Genomic DNA, 25,822 nt, shown 5'->3' on the forward strand with positions numbered 1-25,822 from the left:
ATAAAATGCCTGAGTGTTGCTGAACACAGGTATCCTCAAGTCTAAGACATATCTGATACACCTTTCTGGGAGTTACCAAACTCAGCTTTAATGGCCAGCAATGAAGAAGCTGAAATAATTACAGTGGCTGCCCAAGACAATGTTTGGTCTCTCCAGATTGGCAGGGGAAAACAAACTAATTAAGTTCTGCAGTAATTGGAGATATTGCAATATGGTATAGATTCATTAAGGGCCACTAGTTTGCCAGCTGCTCACTGTCTCCTTCTGCAGCAGATTCAAAACTGTTTCCTAGTGTCAGAGCATTTGCAATATGTTCTGGATAAAACTGCGGGATCTGGATTTTAGGGCTCACTTCTGAATTATTCATTTACAAAGCACCATTAAAAACGTGACGAAAAAAGACTTCTTGTGTGTGTATATAATGGACAAGGCTGTAAATTAAGAGAGTTGTTTTCCTCCCTAAGTTGCAGCAAGCAGACTACTACAAAAATAGCAGAACTGATGTTCAGTTTCACTTTAAATCACAAAAAACAAAAGTGATCAAATAAAGAAATACAGAAGGCATAATATGTTTTACTTGAAGAACCACAAATCTCTACTGCAGAAACTTAAGGTACAGCTACTTTCAGCCATACTACTGGCTGTATTCCTTATTAAGCTTCAGTAGCTTTGGGTGCTGCCTCTTGCGGGAAGAGAGAACTCCAAAGACACCAGCTGGACAAAAAAAATGCTGCAGCTGCCCACCAGCACCTCTTGTGCAGCAACCAACGCAGCAAGCAGGACTGTTGTTTGAATGAATACACTTGCATAGTCTGGAGGATTTTCAGGATCTTGGGCTGCTCTTTGAGAAATACAACAGCACCAATTGGCTCCTGGCATCAATCAAGGGACCTGCTTGGCCCAGTATCTTATCTCTGGCAAAGGGCCGAGCTTTGCTAAAAGGTGGTGTGCTCCACCTTAGAGATGCTTATAAGGAGCACCTTCTTCTAAATTTCTTCTAAAATGTATTTATTTATTATTGCCAGGAGTACCTTTTTTTAATTTAGTAGTTGTGTTTGTGGCATAAAACCAAAAGGGTGAGGATTTTTAATTATCACCATGTAATTGGAAAAGACCCCTCCTATTTTCATTTTGAAAAGTTCTATATAAATATACAATAAATTACTACATTACCCTTAATTTCAAGTAACAAAGTAATTACTTTTCACATGGATAGGTTATATGGAGGAAGTGTTATTCTGTTTGATGTGTGAATACGGAATACTATCACACAGCATGCTAATTTAAATATTAACCTGCCATTCAACACTTACCTGTAATTTCAGCCAAGGCTTTTAGTAATATTGCCCTTCAAAAAAACCAACCAAATAATTCTGAGCATTAGTACAAAACCTCAGGTCAAAGTTAGTGGAGTCAACATTGACCAGTGATTCAGCAAGGAGTGAATTACAACACCATGCAGCACGAAGTGATGGCAAAGAACTAAAAAAAGTTTTTAGATTGCAGTCTAAAATATTTTGCAATTTTGTTCCTTCAGTCTTCCCCGAGCCTTCCTCTTTATTTCTCTGCCTTGTTGAGTGCTATCACACACACAGGTAGCACTCTATTTTATCACTGAAGCATTTTTCCCCTTCCACTGTAAAAGCATCACAGAAATAAAGATGCATATGATGCCTAGAGTGTCAAACCTAAGCTATTAAAAGGTATTTTACTTCTTGCCTGTGCAACATCTACCCTCTGATTTTTAGACGCCTTAATATGATGTGCTGTTCTCCAGAAAGATTTATTTGGAGGGACGAGCAAGCCCAGATTTGCATCCAAACTGGAGCACATGCACTGGGAGTTTTGTCAAAGACTCGTCTGACTCAGGGCTTGCTGCTGCCCATAGGAGCCATGCTAACCACTTCCCTTAATTTCCGAGGTATTTACTGTAAAGGCACCCACAGTCCCTCAAGTGACAGGGTGCACAAGCGCCTGTTTCGGTTTTTCCTCCATTGTGCAATTTCTTGAGTTGCCTCAGAGGAAGTGAGGGCTTTGGCAGGGCCAAGAGGCAGCGTGGGGCAAGCCAGGTCTTGCTGTGGGAGGAAGGGCCTGCACCCACCACCTTTCCCCTGTCTGCAGCTCAGCTCTTCCCTGCTGAACACCGAGGCCATTTGGAGGGGAAATACATAATGGTATTTAAAGCGTGTGCTGCTCATTGTCCAGCACCTGGGAAAGGAATATGTTTTTCATATTTTCCCAAGCAGATAAATGGTGATTTGATTTTGTTTACCATATTGTCTTCACAATTTTGTAAACAGAGAAAGAACTTCTCTCCACAGAAGCACATGCCTTGGTTTTCTATGATACATGGAAACAGGAGGTGCCTTGTGCTCATGGTTTGAATTTTTTTTCTTCATTTAGCAATATGCTCTTCCAGCCATGTTTGATAGCTTAGTTTGGACATATAAAGGCACTTTTAATAAGATAAACATAAATGTTAAACAATTCACATTAAGTCACCATCTGTCCCCAGTGGAAATTTTCATGTTTTGGATTTACATATCAGCATTTGCCATCTGGGCAGAGTCTGTTATACATTTTATGAGAAAATCTCTGACTACATTGTAAAGGTTGACGATTAACTCTTATTGTTCCTAAGCAAACATATTTGCAGTAGAGTAAACAAAGGAAAGAGATCTTGTTTTAATGTCATTTTCATAGACTGACTTTTGTGCTTTAAACAAAATGTTAATATTTCTTTTCATCCCAGTTTTGATTTATCTCACTGGTTTTGTTTGAAATATAAGTAATTTACAGGGAGCAATATGACTCTCTTGCAATATGACTGAGGATAACGCTACCAGAATCTCTTACCAGACAAGGATCTGTATCTCTTTGTCATGGTCCATTAGCACCTAACTCCAAGAAGAGCAAAGATTTCACTTGCCAGCAAGAATAAATGAAAGACCAACAGAATCAGTGGCTCTTGCATCCAGCCAGAAGCTCAGATTGGAACCCTACAAGCAGCAGGAAAACACTCCTATGGCTTACTCACAGAGAAATGGTGAAATATCCCCTAATCTCTGTTTTCCAGAAAGTGAAAAGAATAAATAATAAAAAAAAAAAAAAACCACAAAACCCAACCCACCTTACATCTTTGCTTAATTAAAAAACACAAACACGTGGAAAGTGAGGATCAAAGCAAGAAAGGAAAGGAGGGGATCGAGTACTAAAGCAAGCACAAAGGAAGGAGTTGGAAGCGTCTTACCACTTCAGAAAAGCACAGGCTGTGGAAGCAACAGCTGAATGTCTTCCCCTCACTATCCTCACGAGGAACTGATTTTGTTCAAGTAGATTTTAAGAAAGATTTATAAATCATTTCATGTTTTCAGGTATTGTCTGAAATCACCATAACTAGTGGTTTGTCTTCCAATTACTTTTCAAGGTAAGTTACTTATTTAATTGCAAGTCATAATTACAGAAAAAAATCCTGGATACAAGCCTCAGGCTTCAGAAAAAAATTCAGAAAACAGATGAAGTTAGCCCAACACCGTAACTTTTCAAAAACAATTGAGTTTTGAAACCTGACCCATAACTTTCAGTCCCTTACAATTGGAAACTGAAGTACAAAAGTTAGCTCGAGAACGTGGAAGGTACAGTAAGGACGTGAAAAATTTCAGTGAGCAGCAGCCCTTGTGAGAAGAATGGGGAAAAGGAAATGGCAGAAACTATTCATACTGGACAGCACAGGGGTACAATAGCAAGTTTAAGTACCTGGATTTAGGATTTGGAAATGTGACAAAACAGACAGCTGTCAAAGCCATGTGATGACAACCTGTCATTTGTGAAATCACAAGGTTAAATCTTTGACTGCTCTGTGGAGCTGCCTGCTGTCTCAAATTCTTCACTGAGACTTTCCAGGCAATCTAGGAGGTTAACAGTGTACTTGAGTGGGTGTAGGGGCTGTCTTTCTTTCTGTCTTTCGTATTTGTGCCACTTAGTCCTTGTATGTCTGGATTGACACTAAATCAGCCTGCTTCTGCTTCTTAATGCCCACATGGTCTTCCTGGCCCTAAACAGTCTTTGGATGACTGACGTATTGAACAAACTCTTTTTAAGCCCTGGTAGGCTAACTTACCTGAAAAAGGATTCTATCTTAGAATCATAGAAGGGTTGGAAAGGCACAGTTTTAAAGAACTGACGTTGTAAGAGAATTTCCACTCTGTGTCTTTATAAATAAGCCTGTTGAGAAATGCTGACTGTGATTCTTGGGACATTCTTCTGCTCGAACACAGACATATGAGATAAGCTCAGTCCCTGAAATCTAAGTGTTCATAGGCAAATTTCATTTTCTGAAGAAAGAAACCTCTAGCACGTTTGGTTGTACCAGGAACAGAAGTAGTCTTGATAGTTCATTAGGTAGAAGCATTAGCCTCTGTTTTCTCCTAACACACATCTCATATTTCACACTAACTCCTACTGTATTCCAGCAAGCTCTCCTAATAAATGCCAAATTGTCAGGAACTACTCTTACAAATTAGATTAGTTGAACAACTCCTTGGCTGCATTCTTAAGAATGTTTCATTATGAGACTTGACTGGGCATTATTCTGACAAAACCAGGGAGAGGCTCTAGCTGGCTGGTAGGACAATCTTCCCCTAACAGTGCAATTCTGCTCACTACCCATCCCCATTCCGAGTTCTCACTTCAGAAATAACTCCTCTGAGAGGCAGATGATTTATTCACTTCTCCCGAAGCATCATCTTCCACGAATGGTATCAACAAAAGCTATGACTGTAAGATCTATACAGCTCCCCATATGACAGGTTTCCCATATGACACTCCTACGGCAAGCAAGTCTTTCAAACTGCTAGGGAAAACATACACCTCACATTCTCCAGTAACAGTGAAAAGACAGGTTTTTTTAAGCCTGGAAGGTAAAATGAGCAGAAATGTAATTTCAATAAAGAATAGCCCTTGTAGGGTGTTTATGGCCATGAATGTACTAACTTCATTCCAACTCCAAAAGCTGAAAAATTCTAACATTAACATAAGAGCAAGACCACAGCAAGAAAAATACCCTCACCAGAAAGACATCAAAGACCTGCCTGGACACGTTCCTATGCGACCTGAGCTAGACTGACCTGCTTCTGCAGGAGGGTTGGACTAGATGATCTCTAAAGGTCCCTTCCAACCCTACTATTCTATGAAAGAGAAAGAAAATGAGAGACATGAAAAGTAGTTTACTTCTTTACTTGGACTAGAGCTTTTCTGCAAAAAAAAAATCAATCAATCCTCACCTTGATGCCACTCCTTAACATATAGAATGTGTGCAAAAGCCTCCCCTTCCAGCCCAGGGCACAGCAGCAGGAACCACGTTCTCCTCCCTGGCTCTTTAGTCTCCAGAGTAAGAAATACATACGTACATCCTTTTCCTAGCACATTCGGTCTGCCATGAGGTGACCATTTCAGTTACAACAGATAAAGGGACTCTCACTCAGTGCTGCAGAACTTTTTGCAGAAGATTGTTTGGTGCTCTGTCTCAGACACTCCAAAAGCACCAGTGTTTTTCTAAATGGTTTAATCAATATATACTTTCAGAAGAGAGCTTTAAAATAATATAGTTTAATACAGAGAACAGTTGCAGGGGCTAAATGGTCCCAAGACTGATCCTGCCTGAACATCTTGAAAATAAATTTTAAAAATGGGGGGAAAAAAAATCTGAAACCCATCTCATTTGCAAGGCTTACAGAAAGCAAACATTGGAACTTATTTCTACAGTGTTTGATTTTTCAAAAGTTATTCTCTAGTATTCATGGCCAAACCCACCATGCAGTGCATCCGCCCCTTAGCCTAAAGTAAAAGGCTGAATGAGGTCTAATGTTGTGAGCTGATGATGATGAACTTTTCTTGAATAAATTTAACTACACCCACATTTACCACCACTACCCTGGCTGCTAAGAAAAAGCCAAAAATGATCACAGGTGTCATCTCACTCCTTCAAGCTTAGTCCTAAATCTCTTGACATCCCAGAACACTTTCTAGAACAGCAGCATGTAAAGCAATTGTCATGGGTTTGTGTGGAGCTGTTTTTTGCTCAGAAACAGTGGGAGGGAGCTGCAGTGCTGATCCCAGTAAGCAGTTCTCGCAACACGTCCCAGCTCTGAGGTTCAGACCCACCTTCAGGCCCATCTAGCGCCTCTGCCATCACTATTTAAAGATGGAAATCTGCAGTTAAACAGGAGGTGTAGGAGTGGTACAAGATGGAGGCAACCATGCAGACACCACAGTCAGAAAAAGGGGAAGGAAGGAGTAGTGCTGGACCAGAGACCCTTCTGCAACCTGTGGCGAGAACACAGTTGTGCCCCTGCAACCCATGGAAGGCAACAGCAGGGCTGAGAGCCACCAGCCTGGACGGGCAAGAGACTGCGTGAGGAGGTGGCCATGGCACAGGCCATGCTGGAGAGCCTGGAGGCTGCAGAGCAGACCCACACAAGCCCCCTGAGCCATTCAGTGGGGGAAGAGATAAAGACAATGGGATCAGAGCTCTGAGCCCAGGAAAAGAGGAGGGGTGGGGAGAAGGTGGTCTTAAAGAGCTGGTTGTGCTCTTCATCATCATGTCACTTTGTGTTGTTTTCTGTTTGTTATTTTTTGGGGCTTTATGTTTTTCATTGGTGGTGGCTTAAATTAATTTCTGCCTTCTTCCCCAAACTGAGTAGTCTTGTCTGTTGTGCCTGGGACTATAAGTGGCAATTGGGCCCTCCCCATCCTAATCGTGGTCCTTTGTTCAGAGATGGGCCTGAACTAGGACAGCAACGAATCTTAGATGATTTAAGAGCTTTGCTGTTTCAGTTAGTTGAGTTCCATACTTCCCTTTTTGGTGTTAATTATATTGTGTTAATAAAAATGTTACTTTTTCACAGTATATTTGGCTGATAGAAAAGTGTTGTGGTCCTTTCCACTCAAATTTTGAATCCCTCTTCCAGCTTAACGTAGCCATTTATTTGCTGCTTCTTTATCTTGCATCAGCAGTGTTACAAAATGATTAAGTCAATAAGCACACAAAGTTAATATGTATTGAAGTTACAATCTATTATACAAGTTGCATAATGAAGTTAGGAGGCTGGCAAAAACATAGGACTGTTTTATAAAAGAGGGGGTTAGGCTATTTGTTTTTACATGCTTGATACATTAACAAAACATTGCTGAGTTGCCACAACAAGTAAACTGTGTGATTCTGCTGTGGCTGACTCTCTAACTGTTGTCTAATCACCATGTACTGCACCACGCAACTCCATTTTGAAAGGTATTCAAATAACAGCCATCTCGGACAGAAGTCTGCTTCATTTCACGAAATGCTGATCCTAATGGCTTTGTGTTTCAGGTTTTTCCCAAGTCAAAACTGCATCAGAAAAAAAAAATAGTCATTTATATAATAGAAAAAGGATCCTTACCCTACACGTGAGCAAACAATATTAAACAAGTGTACAGTATCTGAAAACACTGCCGATCTTTTAACCAGAGAAATACAAAACCTGTTGTGTCCCGATTTAAATTGAAATTCCAGTACTTGGAAAACAATCACCTGTTACATGATTATCTTCAAGCTATCCTGCTGTACCCAGCCAGGCATGTACTGTGTTCGGACATTGCCACAGGCTACTCATTAGTTTATCTACAAGAGGATCTGTTTATAATAATGGCTCAGTCATCTGGGAAACACAGTCCAAATTACAGCATGCTCTTAGATCCAATGAAATAAATTGGAAAGCAAGAAAAGACATTCATAGTAACAGAGAAAAGAACCTAAACCACCTGTAAATAACATATTTATGAGGTTGTATTAAATTTGGGTTATAACCCATTAGCCCCCTTTTTGACTTCATTGGGATTACAAACTTTTTGGAAAAGCACACTTCAAATCAAATACAAAAACAGTGTGTGTGTGTTCTGAGTCAAAATATTATCTGGGATTATTTAGAACCTCTCTTGTACTACACATTTTCAGCGCTCTAGGATCTTGCCATACAGCCTCCATTTTCAGCTATCATTTTGCTGTTGGCTGGGCAAGGTATGGGGCAAGGCATAGTTATGGACACAGTTAAATTTATTCAAGAAAAGTTGATTATCACCAGGACATTTACAGCTGCACTACCACCTGGATGTGGAAACAGCACGCTCTAGCATTACCACAGGCATACCTTGCCAAGTTTCACTTCACTGATCTCACAAGCAACTTTGTTGTTGTTCATGAGCCAAACTACAGCTACAAGTAACAGGAATATCCATGTGGGTTAGTTAGAGAGCAATGAGGTTCACTAACTGTACTGCCAGCACACATCCATCCGCCCTTCTGCTCCAAAAGGCTGCATCAATTAAACTTGTTCATGCTTCCAAGCTGAGCTGACAGAGCGGAGATGGTCCAAACTTGGGAGAACTTGCCACGCAAACACCTCATCAGCCTAGAAATACTATCTCAAGGCTAAAAGCTTAAGAATACAGTGGTGGTCAGCTGTGACATGTTCTGTATACTCCAGCCACATCTGGCAGAGTATGGAGGTGCCCAGCTCCCATGGCAGCTTGTGGGCCACAGGTGTTAAATACATCTGTGGATCAGAGACTTGCCATTAATGCACACTTTTCACATTCATAATTTATATAGACAATGCTGGGAACTTAGTGCATGATTTTGGATAAATAAATAAATAATGTAATATAAGAAATAAATTTAAAAAATAATCAGAGTCAGGGTTTTCTAAGCATTCAAATACCCTTGGAAAGGTTATTTAGTTTCTACAATGGGAAAGAAAAAAATTTTTTAAAGCCAAAAATATATCGTTGTTCAACTGCTCGCTTCTGACCAGTACAGGGTCATAAGAGATTTGAGGAAAGGAGGCTCTGTGTGGCAAATTTTTTGCTGTGGTGACACTGTCTTTCCAAACAAGTAATTCACGATTAATGGTCTGACACTGTGTGCAGCCTTCATTAGTGACATAACACATAAAAGCTTCAGCAAATAACAATACCATTCAACAGTGCACTGATGACCAAAAATGCTCTCTCTAAATTTACCTGAAGCATCATAGAAATCACAATTTAATCTGCATGAAAGGAGTCTGTGTAGCTTTTCCCCTTCCCCTAGGTGGGGGCTGTTTTTCTATAGAATGAAGCAAGCAGAGATTTTACTGTTTTTCTTAAGTACTCAAAATTCACATATTTCTCAGCAAAAAGCAAAACTTTAGAAGTCATCAAACCCCACAAAGGTTTCAGGAAGCTCTTCCATTTGAAGGCCCTGCAACGTTAAACAACTAAACCAGAAAGCTTAAGAAAGGCCAACAAGTCAGGCACCCACACGGCCAATTTATTGGTTTTGTACACAATGACAACTTTTGCTTAAAAAGTATAAACCTACTGAGGAACTGAACAATGCTGTGTACAAAACAAAAGCTTTGTTTCTGTGTGGTATGCTCTAGCCCCACCTTTAAGAAGTTCTGTGTAGTATAGGATTTTTAAACTCTGAAAGCAAAAGGAGCTACTTTACAAGGCATGAACCAGAGTAGGGAAATGGTTTCATACCTCTTACCAAGTTACATAAAAGCAGTAATTCTCAATATCCTCAAAAGAATAACAAAAATCCCAAAACTCAACCATTGAGTCCTTCTGCCTAAAGCAAGAGCCTCCACCACTAACTATTGTGGCTGAGGTCTGTCCTCTTACAGGACAGAAGAGGCCCACTGCCTGTGCAGCTGATTATCACAGCTGATGTCTCTCAGCCTTCTGATTAAATGGGAAGATGTACCCAAGAAATCAATCTAGAAGCCAATTCCTGATGTATGTCCCCTCACACACTCTACCAACACCTACGATGACCAAAGCAAGACTGCTTGCCACAAATAATAAGTCAATATTTCTATCCATATTCAGCAAACATGCTCCAGGCATGTTACTATGCTTAAAAAATGTCAACATACGGGGGGAGAGGCTACTGAGTTGCAAGTATATTACAGCACAGTACATTTAGCATACTGTTTCTAAAAATCAGTACTTAGAGCTGATTTTTTTTTTTCTGATGGAAGACTTTACAGAATATTTGATTGCTTCCCAGATCTAATTAGAGTCACCTTGTTGAGTAAAAAGGATAAGATCACTTGTAAAATCGGAAAATATGAAATGCAAAGAAATGCTAGGTTTGAATTCTTAACAGTTTTATGCAGATAACAGTGGAAAAGTGGGGAAAAAAAGTCAAATGTGGCAGATAACAAAGGATCACAAATCAAGCTGCAAAACATTCCACAGAACTACAACATTCCACAGAGTGACAACAATTCATACCAGTTGAAGAACTGACCTGATAATATTCTAGTTTCAATACTAAAGCCAAATCAGAAAGCACAGTATCAGAAGTCACTGTGCTGTAAAACTCTCTCTGTGATAGCATACAGTTATGAGGCACCTAAGCATGATGTTCGTTTCCATAGCCACAGAAATAAATTTCAATCATTTGGAAGATCAGCTGACAGAATTTACAACTTTGATTCAAATATAAATTCATTTTTTTCATATTACACTATTTTAATAGTACCATTTCTGTAATTTCAGTACTTCCATTTTCATCCTTAGATATCTTAAATCATACTTGTTTTAAAAGTTTACTCAGGATTGTTTGATTTATTTTACAAATATCAGTGACACTGTCTTCCAGAGATTCCTCAGCTAACACAGATCTGCTCAAGACGCATTTACAGTAGGAAAAAAAAAGCCAATATAATTAAATGTTATAAACCAGAAAATATGTCTGTGCATCTCATGTCAAATAATTCACAGAAGATAGTACCAAGGTCTACAGTACACTTGTTCCAAGGACACTCAATGACTATATTATCTGCACTGTGCACACTTTATCAGTCACTACTTCAGCAATACCAGTGAAGATAAACGTTACTGTAACAAGCTGGGACAGAATAGTCCCACTAACACATCTCAGCTGACATCTACCACTAAAGTCTTCACGTTCTCCTTCCAGCCATGAAGCTTCTGATTGTTACCCATCTGAGCTGAGCTGCATCAACCTTCAGAGCTGCCCACCTACCCTCACCACTCGTTTGCCCATTGTTTTATTATGCACCTGATTGCAGAACATGTCAGCTGGTCACATAAGAGCATACAGTCTAAACAGAAATACCATTCTAGGGCCAAATTCAGCCATCTTACCCAACAGCAACAGTTTCTGAAAGCAGAAAGATGAAATGACTGAGCTCCCAGGCCCAGGTGGCACAAAATGCAATGCCAGCCATGGAGCAGATAGAACTGCCTGCTCCTATGTAGGATGCACAGTCCTTCCCAGAGTGCCAAACCTGCATCGACCACCTGCTGCCTGGGAACTCTGAAGGGGGATTTTCCAACAGCCCAGGCAGCACTCTAATTATAGCAATATGTAGGGGGTACTAATTTTACCACAAGGGTTCAGACAAACAAATCCCCTAGGATCTTCCCATTACAGCTTTTTATGTCTACACAGCAGTGATGATCTGAGCAAGACACAAATCCAAGTCACAGCAGCTTTCCATGTAACTCAGCTGCAGAAAAGTCATTGCTTCGACATTTAGTGGGTATTAATGTCAAATACAGAAAATAGGCACACCCTTAATCATAAAACAAACCTCCTCTTAAAGACAGGCTATCAACCAGGCTCCCTCTGAGTCAATTTCTCAAGATATGCAAACTTAGTTTTGCAACCAGTCTCTGGGAATAGATTTCTTTTATACTTACAAGAGATAGCATGTAAAACTAACACAGCAAACAGCAATAAAACTTTGAAACTGCAAGACAGAGGTGGGGGCAAGGAGGGAAAAATTATCTTTATGTTTCATAGTCATACCAAAGATACTTCCTTAAAAGGTTTGAAAGAGATGGTTTCAAACTGGTCTTACATAACTTGCTGCTGCAACATCAAACTTAAAAGTTCATTTTCCTTTCTCTTCTCTTTTTGAACTGCATTGCTCATAATAATATTGTAGAAGTTGGACTAAAAGTCTTAAGACAAGTACAAGGTTCAGGTGGTCCCAACTCCCTCAGTACTATAATAGCATCAGACATACTTCTCAAAACAGTTTAGTTTAAATGTAAAGATAGGAAACGTAATTTACAGCACCTTCAACACAACTTAGCCAAAAATAAACACTATTTTATTTCTTCTCCCCAGTATAAAAACTGCAGCTTATCAGGCCAAAACCAGAAATCCAAACTGACATAATTAAAACCTTCAACCTGAACTAGAATATAAACTGCATCTGTTTAAGTACTATTTCTAACCTATACCCCTTCTATTACAGCCTTGTCATTTAATACTTGTGCTAGGGATTACTAATACACCACTAAGTAGCAGTTACACTGTTGGTAAAACAATGGTAACCCCGAGTTCTTAATACACCTATTAAGTCCTCTTAGCTTTCCAACACCTCCATGATACATTAATTCTTTTAAGGTGAATACTGAAGTAGAAATTAAGACCTAATACAAAGCCCATGTATCAACATATGATTTTTAAAAAAAAAAAAAAAACACACACCAAAACAGTGTATTAGTTAAAGAAAACTGAGCAGATATTTCACCAAGAATCCAAATGGCAAGAGACAGAAAACAGGAGATGCTTCGTTAAGCTGAAGACAGGACCACAAAAGTAGCTCAACTCCCACATTGTTCAAGTGATCAAACATTTTTGTCCTTACTTGATGTTGTTACAGACTGCTTGGTTACCCAAATTAATATTTCATTTAAATGTGCAGTTCTGAGAGACCTTGCTTCTATTTGAAATAGGTACTGTTGGACTATGCATGTCAAGGTAAAACTAAACTAACAATAAGCCAAGATACTCTGCTGGAGAATTTTTTTAAAATTTCCTTATTTTAAGAGGTGGTAGAGAAAAATTAAGAAATATATATATAAAACCCACTGAAACAAGGAAATGCTGAGCCAGTACTGTCTCTGTGCTTGCTTCAGTACTGTGCTGCACAAAGTAGTAATACTGTTCCTATACTTTGGAAAAACTTAAGTGCTATACAATCAATTAACTTCTTGCTACTCTCAACTAATGTGACTGTCACTGGCTTTGCTTCTCCTCTACAGAAAGCAGTTACTGGGCAGGAAAGATAAAAGTACACAATGCCTATCTATACTTAAAATGTATTTGCTGTTATCTGTTTCAGATAGGCCTTTGACAGTTTAAAGCAGTTTTATACACCACAGATAGCATTCACTTCTTTTCTTACTGGCTGCTTTAATTGTTTACCTTAACAAATATGCTATAAAAGTATTACTGTTGAGCAATCCTGAGCAGGATTCCAGTTCGCTATATATCACTTATCTGTGGATAACACAATTTCCAAGTCATTACTTCCCCCTGAGTTTTCATTGGTCTATGTAGCAAGACTTGCATAGGTATCAGGTGAAGCGATTCCAAAACCAGTCAAACTAGATTATTACTGAAAAAACTAATTGTATTTTTTCCATTCATCTGAAGTTGTATTCTGTGACACAAAGTCCAACTCTGGTACACTATCAGAAAACTGAATGGACTTCAAACCCTTTTAATTTCTCTAGGAATGTCCTACATTAAAATAACAAGTTACTTAGCATTGGAATGAGATGGAGGCCAAAACAAACTTTAACTAGGTGATTAACCTGAAGACTTTGGAGGACTTTTTGCTGGCTGCAACTCAAGAACAGCAGCAGGGGATTAATATTTAATTCATGCCACCAGGTTACTGTCCGGACTTGTACTGCATTAGTCTCAATCAACACAATCACTGCAAATACATCACACTTTCACAAACTGGCTTAATTTTAGTGAATGCTTTAGTCATTTTGAAGCTTATCTTTATGATTTTAAGGGGGAAGAAAAGATAAAGTAGTAGTGTTTTATATACCACAAAAAATCCCACAAACCCCCAAAATGCCTTCTTTCCAATGAAGCACACGTCCAATGTTACAGGCATGAGCACACCTGATATCATTTACTGTCATCATCTGAACATCTTCTCCTTCTCCCCTAAGCTCAGCCTTTTCTGGGCCTGCAATTGACTCTTCTTCACTCTCCTTTAAGTGTCTAAAGCATTCCAAAATTTTTCAGTGACAAACTTGGGACAACTTTTGCTCTTTGGGAGTTTTTTGATTCTAATGAAATACCAAATATAACAATTTTACAACTATATAGGACAAAATTTAGTAAACAATAGTATGAATTGATATTACTGAGAATATAAATGGACAAACTACTATTCCTCAACATCATCTCACAAAGCCCATATATTCCACAAAGGTATCTGAGATTTCTTGAAATAAGTCAGTTCAATAGGCTATTGCTACATTAATTTCATCAGCACCACAAAAGTAGCAACACCTATCAAAGAGGTCTTTTTCTGCTTTGCAAACTTAAGATAAGAACTTGAAGAAACCAAATGAAATCAAAAGGGTATTCAAGTGCAACAATAGATAAAATAGTCTGACACATTTTTAACAATATCCTTGTCCTTCAGGGTTTATACATAACCTGCTGTGTTGCTCAGACAAGTTCTCTACTGTCTCTCTTTTCACAATTAAAAAAACAAAGAAAAAGAAGGGAGAACAAGCCCAAATTTATTTTTGCCCATGAATATTAGTGGGAAGTGCACACAAGTCTTTCTAACCACCCACACAGTACTATAAAAACGTCTCAAGTTCTTTAAAGCACACAAGATCATCCAGCTGCCCTCTGCTTACACTGCATGTTTTTGTGGTTGGTTTTTTTCTTCCCCCCACTTTGGTTTTTCAAGTATTTCCCAACAAACTTTGAAAGCCAACTCTTCCCCAACTTTGAATGCTAACTTTTTCAAATTGGATTTTCAGAGGCAGTTAACTTCTTGCACTTTCATCAGCTGCCATTATAATTGTGAATTCTTGGCACATTTTAAAGACAAAGTACAGAACAGCACTCATACAATGGACATTTACTACAATAACAATAATATCAAGTTAGCTGTTCTCTTGAAGGAATTGACACTGTCAGCTCCTATTAGTCTACATCCATTTCAGTCAAACATACACCATTGCATCACATCTACCACAAACTTAACTGAGAAATATTGTTTTGTGAGTTTTGAAGAAAGCTCTACCAGTGCAACCTGACATCAAGTTGAGTACAGAAGAAACACACTTTACTTAATATAGAGCTTGTGATACTCTCTCACCTACTTCCTTCAAACTTGGCTATAATTTTAGTAAATAGGATTATATTCAGAAATGTGGAGGTTCCTTAAATTTACCTACATACACAGACACAGAGGTATTTCTGTAGATATCTTCATCAGATATTCCTATTCAACGTGGCTATTGAACCTCATTATCAAGAAACAAAATCAAAAAACAACTGATCCCAAAAAACAGATTAGTTGTCAGTCCTGAACAGTGCACTTGTTTGCCTGCAGAAACTACCTCATGTGGAAATTATAGGCCACTAGGGAATAAAAAGGAAACTCATTCACTTGACAATTTAATGCAGCATGTCGTAAAAAGCACATGTAATTCCCTGTTAAAGCCCTTTAAAGGGATCACAGTAATTGAGCTAGAGACTCTTCAGGACAGTTACCTACATAGAAAAATCTAACAGATACATTTACACAATTATTTGCCCACTTGGTTTTGCCAGTTGTTACCATTGGTCTTATTTAGCCTAAGTGCAACCCACAGCTTTATTCTTTGTGTTGGAAAGCAAACTCCTTTTGTTCTGGTCTTATTGTGAAGCTTGAAATTTAATAACTGATGAGCTTGTTACAAGGTTACAAGCAACCATTTTGATAACTTCACATTTACTCGAAGCTACTATGAGAATACCCTGCTTCTGCTAGTGCGATTTCAAACATCTTGACACTTGTTCCCTTGCATTCTATTGTCTTAGATGTTTTGATGTCTGTGTTGTTAGCAGGTAATAGGCAACATCCCATTTCACCTCTGCATACAGAGGTGCATCCTATTTCCAGACAGTCAGGCACAGTAGAGAAATACTTTTTTTTAAAGAATATTGCAGGTGATAGCACTAATTCCCAAAGAAGTACAGAACACAAAGTGGCAATTTTATGATATGGTTAAAGAAATAGATCAATTCAAGTCCTTCACTACTATGACAATTGCTACCAGGCACATAAAAGACTAAGAGCTCACACCATATTTGCACAAGCACTCACCCTTCCCAACTGCTGCTGTGCAAGATCTGAGAGGCTAAATGAAGACTGCGTTCCCTTTCTCTCATTTTGAGTAAACACTTCACAGGAAAGAGTATTTGTATTTTCCATTTACTAAATACATTTAAAACTGTATATCAAAGATAGTAATCATTTACTATATAGAAAATGCAGTGCCTTTTCAGGCTAGTCTGCAAAAGAACAAACCAGTAACTGTTGAGAAACTGCAACAGGTGGCTTGGTAGAAAGCATTTGACAAAGCAGGTAAACAAGCAACAAAAGCTAGGTTTGCTGGCAAAGGAGTCATTGCAGATTGAGGAAGAACATAGCAAAGCAGGTACACAGGAATGAGTCTGTCAAATTTCTCTTGGAAATGAGAAGAAAGATGCCACGGTAAAAAGAAATTCACAGGGTGTTTACAGAGCACAGGCCAATAACCTGATTTTTTTTGCAGGATTGTCCAAGAAGCAGAGGAGGCAAGGTGGAGGTTATGACTGTGCTGCCTGAGGCTTGAGAAACAGATGGGCCAGGCAGAGCTACAAGTGGCCTAAGACAGAAAAACATAATTCAAGGAACAGAATGCAGAGCAGCACTGCTAAAGAGATGGTAGTTATAGGAAGTACTCCCCTGCATGTCCTAAAGAATTGACAATGTTAGAAGAAATGTAGCATATTGTACACACAACAACTAAAAGAGCCCCAAAACTCTCAAACCTTAAATTTGTGGTATTAAAAGAATTAAAACAGCTCCAGATTAAGTTTCAAGTAATGCTTCTTGAAACCTAATACTTAGTTGATAAAGGCACATTTCCCATTTAAAAGCCCAAGAAAAGTATGCAGCTATTACATAAATTTTAAATGGAGTCACGTTTTCAGCTATTCACCCCACTCTTGTGCAACCAGCCTGCAATACAGAAGTACCGAACTTCCCCGGGCTCGCTGAGAAGAGACTTCACAATCCAAGAGTACCAAGACACAAATGTACCCAAACCACCCTAAGTCTCGAAGAGATCTGCCTTGGAGGAGATCACCACAGCTTAGCCTCCTCCCGTGTCACAGCCCCCGTGCAGCGCTCCACCTCGAACCCCTCGGGCGGCGTCTCCAGCGGCTGAGGTGAGAGGGGGGCTCCCGGCTCACAGCCCCACGGCGGCCCCGGCCGAGGCCGCGGGGTCACTGCGGTTTAGGCTCCTCCGGTTGCGTGTCAGAGGCCGAACCCAACCCAGAGCCGCCCCTGGAGAAGCGTATGATGATGCAACGTCTCCCGCGGTCCTGGCCCGGGCCGCACGCTAACGGAGACGAGGCCCCGCCGGAGCATCCTCGACGTGAGGTCGCGATGCAGTAGAAGGAAACCTGTGGGAACTCACCCGGTGCGGAGCAAACGGCGCTGGGGCACGCCGCGGGCAGCGACGCCGCGGGCAGCGGCGCCGAGCTGCGGGCGCCTTCCCAGCCGCTCCCGCAGCGGCCGGAGGCGGCCCTCCCCAGCTCCACCGAGCGCTGCCGCCGCCCGAGGCTGCCCGCAGCAAACAGCTACCGCTGAGCCGCCGACTCCGGGAGGCCCTAACTGGCCTGTCCGCGACCGGGGCGAAGAGATGAGACCCTGCACCGACTCGACCCCCGCTCCCCGGGTCACAGGGTGGGGGAGGGCTGCGGGGGAGGGCTGCGGGGGAGGGCTGCGGGGGAGGGCTGCGGGGGAGGGCTGCGGGGGAGGGCTGCGGAGGCTTCCGCGGCGCCGCCCCGCCCCCGCCGTGACTCAGCGCGTTGGCGGGGGCGGGGCGGCGCCACGTGCTCCGCCGGCCTCGTGACCGCCCGCCCCGCCCCGTGCCCGGACGCCGGCCCGGACCGCGCCGGGCCCCGCGGCAGGAGCGGGGGGCGACACGCGCCCGTCCCCGCGCCCCCTCCCGCGCCCACTGGCCGTGCTCTCACCTGGTTGGCGGCGGGCAGCTCAATCTCCATGGCGGAGGCCCGGGAGAATACTGGAGGCCGCTGCGGCGCGGTGGCGACTGCCCGACTCCGCCTGCCGGCTCGCTCCGCCGCTGTTTGGGGACGAACGCGTCCCGGGCCGGACCAGCGGCCGCCCCCGCGCTCCGCCCCGCCGCCGCCCAGCCACTCAGCGGCAGCGGGAGCCCGGGGAGGCGGCTCCTTTCCCGGCAGCGGCGGCCGTGCCGGGAACCCTGCCCGCCTCCGGCGCCTCCTTCCCGTGAGGGGCTTTCCCTACCGGCCCCCGCCGCGGGGCCAGCGCAGTAACGGCAAGCGGCGTCTGGGCCGCCTGCACCTGGCGGCCGTCGGTGTTTTCCCTGCACTGGCCAGGCGTTGCTATGTCCTTCCTTGTGCCTTCACGCAGCTGCCCGTCCGCGCTCGTACGTGCTTATATCTGTGTCATAGCCACAGAGCGCTCGTCACCCCGGTGTGAGCGGGCAGCGAGCTGGGCGCTGCGGCGGCAAGGATGGCAGCGGCGGCGGGACGCAGTGGAGCGCGCTGGGGAAGAGAAGCCGTGGGGCTGGTGCGGCAATACACCTGGGGCTGGCGCAGCGGTAGCCCTAGGAAGCGTGCGGTGGAGCAGAAAGGCAGAACGAGGCTGTAACAGCCTGGGTACCGATCGCCCTCGGTCACGCAGGGAAACGCCGAACAGTGACCAGACTCGCAAACCAGACAAGGCAAAGATAAAGGGATTTGGGGTTCGATAGCCACAAATTGTTTTGAATCTATTTGTACATTCAGACGAGGGTGCCACAGAGTGGTAATGTCACTGGTTCTGATAATATTTCTGTCAACCTTTTGGCTTTTTCAACTATATAATAGGCATTCAGCAGCACAGTGTATTGCTCAGGGGAAACAGTGAGCATGTGCTACAGCACTCCTAAAAGTAGGAGAGGAAACTTTAGAGCAGACAGGCCACAGGCCTGGATTCCTACCTCTATGTCATACTTACCAAATTATCAGTGTCTTGTCTTAAAACATTTGTCATTATTTAGTAAATGACATTAATCAGAGAGCAAGCTGTTTCCAATTCCGCTTGGAAATACAAATAGCAGTAAAATAGTTGTTCAGTTCAGTGCACTGAATACAGCTTTGAAAAGAGTATGACCACTGCCATTCTGTTTGTAGCCTGGCTGACAACATATGACAATATATACCTTTCAAATGATCCTTTGGTCACCCTTAAGGCTCACTTTTGAGGCTACTTTCAACAATCTAATAGAACTAAATAATGTGGAATTAGGACACTTACTAGCCATAAGAGAAGACCTAACTACTCCTTTGCAGGTGCTAAGTTAGCTTCTGTGTCTGTCAGCTGGGGTGCTGCTATAGCCTTTCTCAGACTGGCACTAAGCCCACTTTGGGTATTCACAACCACTGTGCTGTGTTACTGCACCTTGCAATTTACATGCCGTTAGTGTGAACATCTCATTTTCACATTTGCCCTTCAAGGTATAAAAGCACGACTTTATAAATTAAAAATAGCAGAAGTGTATCAATTTGATAAATCTGTAATAATTACATTCTTTGCACCATCACGTTGAAGGTGTGTATCTACCCAAATATATTGCTTGCTGTGATTATATGAAATTGGTATATCCAGTTGAAGGAAGAAGAACCTGCAGTCTAAGTAGATTTATTATATGCATGTTTGATAAGTCTACGAGATAGAGTGCAAGCACTTGCCTTACAATGAAAGCTTAGTTAAAACACATCTGTAGTGCCAGTAAACATTATGGAGGTCTAAGCCCAACATGTGCTGCATCACTGAATGATCAAGGTGTATTGAAGGAGGTCTTACAGTACTATGGCCTTGATTCCTTGGAGGGAGAATGCATGGTGACAATAAATCATTTGTAATGGAGAACTGGCAGTAAAGTATAAAGTATATTATTGTGTATTATTTTTATAGTACCACCTTATTCTGGGGTCTAAAAGTGAACACAGCTGAATCCAACTGAAAGGACTCTGTTGGAGACTCTGGAGAAACAGAAGTGGGCTGTCACAAGTTAAAAACCTTTCAGTACAGCTGCTGCCAGCTCTTTGCAAATTACATTTTTATTAAGAACCAGCTTTTTACTTTTTTGTTATTACAAAAGAAACGGCAAGCAGACCATGTTAGCACAAAATGAGTAATACACAATGTCAATTTGTGAAAAATTGCCCTGAACTATAAAGGTGTCTTTTCTACAGTCTTTATTTAATAGAAAGCAAAATAGAAGCAGACGTGAATCATAGGTGTTGGCATAGATTGTATCATAGAACAGAAATAATATGCAAAGCTAAGCAGCTTATTTGGAGCCTGGGGTGAAAAAAAAAAGGCAAGGACACTTTCTGGCCAGGCCAGATAAAAGTGCATTGACTATATATTTCATTTGTGTTCCTTGCTTAATTTCTTTCTCCTTTCCTTATCTTCGTACCTTGAGCTCAGGCAGACCAACCGTCTGATGAGCAAAGCAACCATTCAAAAATCAGCTTAATGAAAATGCTGTATCTCACTGCGCTAGTCCCACTCTGTGCTGCTGATGAATGAGGTGTATGGCATCAGGAGCTTTTTGAAACAGCCCGTGAGCAATACTTTTGCAACATTGTCATTTTCATTTGACTAGACAACATGAAATACCTGGAAATACAGGCTTGTTTGTTAGTTGCCCTTTATAATTTTTTTATAAAGTTCCAAAGAAAATGTTTTAAACTAACATTGCATCTTTCTAATCCTGGAGTTTATTTGGGATGTAGTCACATCTCCATACGGTTTACAGAAGCGAATATAGGCCCACATGTAATTCTTTGGTCTCCACTTGTAAATATGAACTTTTGATCAAGCACAGAAAAATCCAGACACTTTTCTATTTCCTATGTTCCTGTTAGTATATATTCATTTACCTTCTATTTCTTACATACCTAGCCTAAATGTATTGACACTCATTGCTGCAATATTAGGGCTTATATACAATCTGGATAGAAATAATTTCCAGGAAATTTGAAGTAGCTAAACTAGTACATTTAAGAATCCACAGTGGTGCTTTACTGAAATGTGACAAAGAGTATAGAAAACTTTTTATGACACACATAATTTAAAGTTTTATTAGTTGCCTGGGTTTATGTTAGATATTCTAATTACTCCTATTCTTACACTAGGCTTTTGTCAATCATAATACTTAGAAAAACATTTATTTTACTCTTCAGAATTTGTTCTAATGTATTTTCATGCTCTTTTTTAGATGTTAGGAAAGTGGAAAGATCTGGTCATATTTTCAGATAATGAATGACTGATGATGTTTTGTTGAAGTTCTTTCCAATGTAGCTATATAACTATAATATGTTATGTTACATTATATTATATTAAATTAAATTATATTATATTAATTCTTTTCTATTATAACATGAAGAAAGAAACTTCATAGTGCCACCTACTGCTGAAAATACACGTTTTAAAAAACTTGCTAGTTTAGGTACCTTCAAATAAAAGGGCAACGGAGGAAAATATCTGTTGGAATAGAGTCTTTCAAACCTCTGAAAAATGACAGGGACAATTCTTGACTTGAGAAGTGAATTTTCATCACACTGAATTTCTGAGCTTTGAATCGGTGAGTCTTTTGACTGAGACAGCAATAAGAAGTTTTTTTGATGTTACCTTTTTAATAAAAACTTTCATTTTAAAATTGGTCCCTGTGAGGTACTGGAAAAACACTGATGAAAGCACTTGGTGAAACAAAACTTATCTTTCACTTGGCGACAAGGAGACATCCTCTGCTTTTCAGAGAGGTCCGCACCAGTTGTAAACCAATGGCCCTGGAACCAGCATTACATGCAGCACAAGCTCTGTTCCCTTCTTACATAGTAAAGTGGTAAAATGGATCCCTACTCGGGTGTTAGTATTGTAGCAGGGCACTCTGCCTAGTGAAAAGATACAAGATGAGGAAAGTCACTGCTGTCTTTAGTGGCAAAGGCAGTTACAGACCAGCCTGACCTGGCTATTCCCAATAATATCAGGAGAGGAAAAGAAAATTCCTGAGCTAGTGGGCTGTGAAACATCTCTGAGATAACATTGTTGCTAGAAAACAGATGTTTCTGCTAGCTCTGCTGAGATGTAAATTCAGCAAGAGATGACTGACAGTCAATCACTTTAAAGGCCTAGTCCCATTTCTGAGGGCTGGGGATTCCTACATACTCTTCCTTGGAATATGTCTGGAAATTCCTTCCTTGAGTGGGGACAGGATTCAGGATTACCCTCTAGAGCCACTGAGGGTTATTCCCTTTCACTGAGGGAATAACCCACTGTCAGCAATATGGGTAACATCATTCTCTAGAAATGAAAAAAAGTAATCTATGAAATAAGTAATGATTAAGCTACTTTGAACTGTTAATTCAGTTAATAACAAGTTCTACAGTACTGTGTAGAAAATATTCTTCTAACATATTGCCAACTTAAACAGAAAACCTGTATTTTTATCCTGATTGAGACTGTACATAAAATAGATGTCCAATTGCAATCATACTGTTATTGTGTAAATATAAATTCCTGATTCGCTATACTTCCCGAGTTTGCTGCCATTACCCTGTGGGCAGGGAACAGCATAAAATGGTATACCCTCAGCCACAGTGGTTGGAATTCATCTTCCCTAACCCTTGCCATCTAAAAATTAGATGAGATTAACTTACAGTCTAATGTAGAGCAGCTGGTCCTTCACTTCATGGAGAAGATGCTGTCTTTAGTCCTAGTGAAATAGTAACCATATGTCTACAACCTTTTCCCACATGCCAGAGGTTAGGTATTGGTTATGATCTCATTCCCAGGAACTGCAGAAATACAAGAAGTAGCAGGACTTACCACATGAGTAAGAACAAGAAGAATATAGACCTTTATTCTTCCTAAGGAAAGTTCAGATCTGAATTTAGCTCTGAGGAATCATAAATGGTTTATCTTCTGCTTATACTTGTCTCATCCTGTAGAATGAACTGACTTTGAAAAGTTTTGAATGAGTGATTGTCAGAGTTTCTTATTGTGGCTTGATGATTTTGAAATTAATTTCTTTTCAAGCTTAAAAATTCTTGTGAACAATGCATTTCAGAAAGGAAAGAACTTGTAAGGATGATATAGCCGCTTTTTGACTGTATTTTAGAAGCCTCTGGAGGCACTCTGCATGACCCCCCCCCGGTTTCATTCACAAAGAGGAAGGACTGTTGTGACAGTATCACTCTGTGGTAATTTCGTTTTGCAAGAGCAGCCTGATCTGCTCAGCAGATAACAATTTTCAGGAGACTTTTTTGTAATGTACAGATACTTATGTACAGGCAATTCTGGGTGTACATTTTATCAACATTGCACATTAACAATTCACTCTCACTACTAGCTTGATAAAAAACAAGATCAAGGACATTTCTTAGTTGTTGAGCTCATTATGTCTTTCATGCAGTGAAAAATTATGTTGACTTTTTGGCCAATTAAAAAACTTTTTTCATTTACTGAACTGGTTTTGGTGGGGATAGAGTTAATTTTTTTCACAGTAGCTTGTATGGTGCTATGTTTTGGATTTGTGATGAAAACTATTGATAACACCAGGATGTTTTGGCTACAGCTGAGCAAGGCTCATACAGCATCAAAGCCTTCTCTGCTTCTCAGGCTGCCACAACAGGCTGGGGGTACACAAGAAGGTGGGAGGGGAGACTCAGCTGGGATGGGCCAAAGGGATATCCTACACAATACGGCATTATGGTCAACAATAAAAGCTGAAGCGAAGAAGGAGGAAGGAGGGATGTTCAGACTTACCACATTTGTCTTCACAAGTCACCATTATGGATGATGGAGTCTTCTTTTCCTCAGGATGGCTGAACACCTGCCTGGCATTGGGCAGTAATGAATTTGTTCCTTGTTTGGCCTTGCTTGTGCACACAGCTTTACTTACTATCTTTATCTCTTTTACTAACCATCTTTATCTCAGCCCACAAGTTTTCTCACTTTTATCCTTGCGATTATCACACCCTCCCACTGGGGGAAAGTAGTCCTGTGACTGCATTGGGCTGAGCTGCCCACTAGGATTAAACCCTGACAGTCTTTTTGCCTAATGTGGGGCCTGAAGGGTTTGAGGTAATGTCAGACTTGACTGGGGTTTGCAACACCAAATTGATACCTGTTTTAGCTGTTTATCTGATGATTAGCAGGTTCTTATGCTTGCCATTGGGCTTGTTTGCCTTATAGTACTTTACAGTACAGTTCTTGTTAGTGGTTGCTTTTTGCTCTGGCAGTTTCCTGTAGAGCTTATCACCTCACCCTGCTGTTCCTGGGAGCATTTTGATAACAGCAGTGGCCATGTGTGTGGGGTAACTGATGGCCAGGGTATCACTGCTGTTCCTGTGCTGCTGTGCTGAACAGGCTGGAGCTCCAGTGACAACTTGAGTCGAGATGATTATGATGATGGCCTGTGGATAAGCCCACATGGAAGCAGGACATCCCAAAGGTTCTTAGGCTGTGGATAAGTCCATGCCACAGCAGATACACTCCTGAAGAGGCTGCGGCTGTTGTGGTTTAGGCCCATCAGGGAACAAAAGACCACGATTAGCCTCAAGTACCAAAGAGGCTGAGAATTGCCAAAGGGCAGGGAGAGCCTAATTGCTGCTTAAGGTTCAGGACAAAACAGACCAGGCTACTGGGCTTGGGGAAACATCAACTAAAACATAACTATAAAACCCCAAAACATAACCAAAATAAAACAACACTGAAGAGTCCAACCAGCCCTTTAAGAACACCTTCTTGCCACACCTCCTCTCCCTCGCCCATCCGGGTGCACTCACATGGAGCTGCTGGTAACTCTCAGTTCTGCCATGGCCCTCCATAGGCTGCAAGAGTACAGCTTGCATTCTCGCCACGGCTTGCAGAGGGGTCTCTGGTCTAGTGCTTCTCCTTCCTTTCTCCTTCTCTGTCTGTGGTGTCCACATGGTTGCCTCCATCTTGTATCCCTCTTACACCTCCTGCCAGCACTTCAAATTCACATCCCTAAATAGTGATTACAGAGGTGTCAGATTGGCCCAGCTGGGCCAGAGGTGGGTGTGAACACAAGAGCTGGGGGAAAGTCCACAAACTCTTTACTGGGTCTTCACTGCAACTCCCTCACCCTGTTACCAAGCAAAAGCTGCTCCTTGCTAAACCATGACAGTGGCCCATGAGTAAGCCCATGCTGGAGCAGGTGGGACTATGGTCTGTGAGTAAGTCCATCCTGGAGTAGAGACAAAAGGAAGAGTACACTGTGGTGTCCAACAGGACCAAGAGGTGGAGATTGTAATGGATATACCCTAAAATTATTGTAATCCATTATTTGAGTTACATGTTACTGGAAGTACCACAGCAGGAACAGCCCCCCGTGGAGGATGAGCCTTTCAAGAAGCAGTGTGACTGCAGCAGTGATACAGAATGAGCTTGCTTGAGTGCCAAATAACTCCACACAACATACCACTTTCCCTGACCTGAGTGACCACCATAAAAGACAAAATCCAAGTCATGGAGTAACAAACTCAATGGAGATTTCATGGACATTTTATGGACATTTTACCAGAGTGGTCCATAGACTCAGGGAATGATATCTGTGTATATATCAAAGGATGGGAAGGGAGAAAGTGGTTAATGGGGAGCTAGCGTAGTACCTGAGCATG

The 25,822-nt window shown here is 41.4% G+C and overlaps 1 protein-coding gene across 8 annotated transcripts in view; it reads right to left on the reverse strand.

Annotated features, from left to right (window-relative positions):
* NFE2L2 (NFE2 like bZIP transcription factor 2) overlaps positions 1–24,335 on the reverse strand; it is a 31,290-nt gene extending 6,955 nt beyond the window's left edge. Inside the window, exons 1-3 of one of the 8 annotated variants that reach the window (XM_062005057.1) lie at positions 23,946–24,335; positions 22,838–22,975; positions 7,256–7,384 (exon numbers count right to left, since the gene is read on the reverse strand). In XM_062005057.1, coding sequence (XP_061861041.1) covers positions 7,256–7,258 — 3 coding nt within the window. In that variant the 5' untranslated portion in view covers positions 7,259–7,384; positions 22,838–22,975; positions 23,946–24,335. Of the gene's footprint in view, positions 1–7,255; positions 7,385–17,042; positions 17,064–17,559; positions 17,888–18,118; positions 18,266–22,837; positions 22,976–23,945 lie in introns of those variants that run through there. The other 7 variants (XM_062005060.1, XM_062005058.1, XM_062005061.1 and 4 more) reach the window with 7 other exon arrangements.
* Between the last annotated feature and the right edge of the window lie 1,487 nt (positions 24,336–25,822).

Source organism: Colius striatus, chromosome 11 (assembly GCF_028858725.1).
Source record: "Colius striatus isolate bColStr4 chromosome 11, bColStr4.1.hap1, whole genome shotgun sequence".
In the NCBI taxonomy this organism is placed as follows: domain Eukaryota; kingdom Metazoa; phylum Chordata; class Aves; order Coliiformes; family Coliidae; genus Colius; species Colius striatus.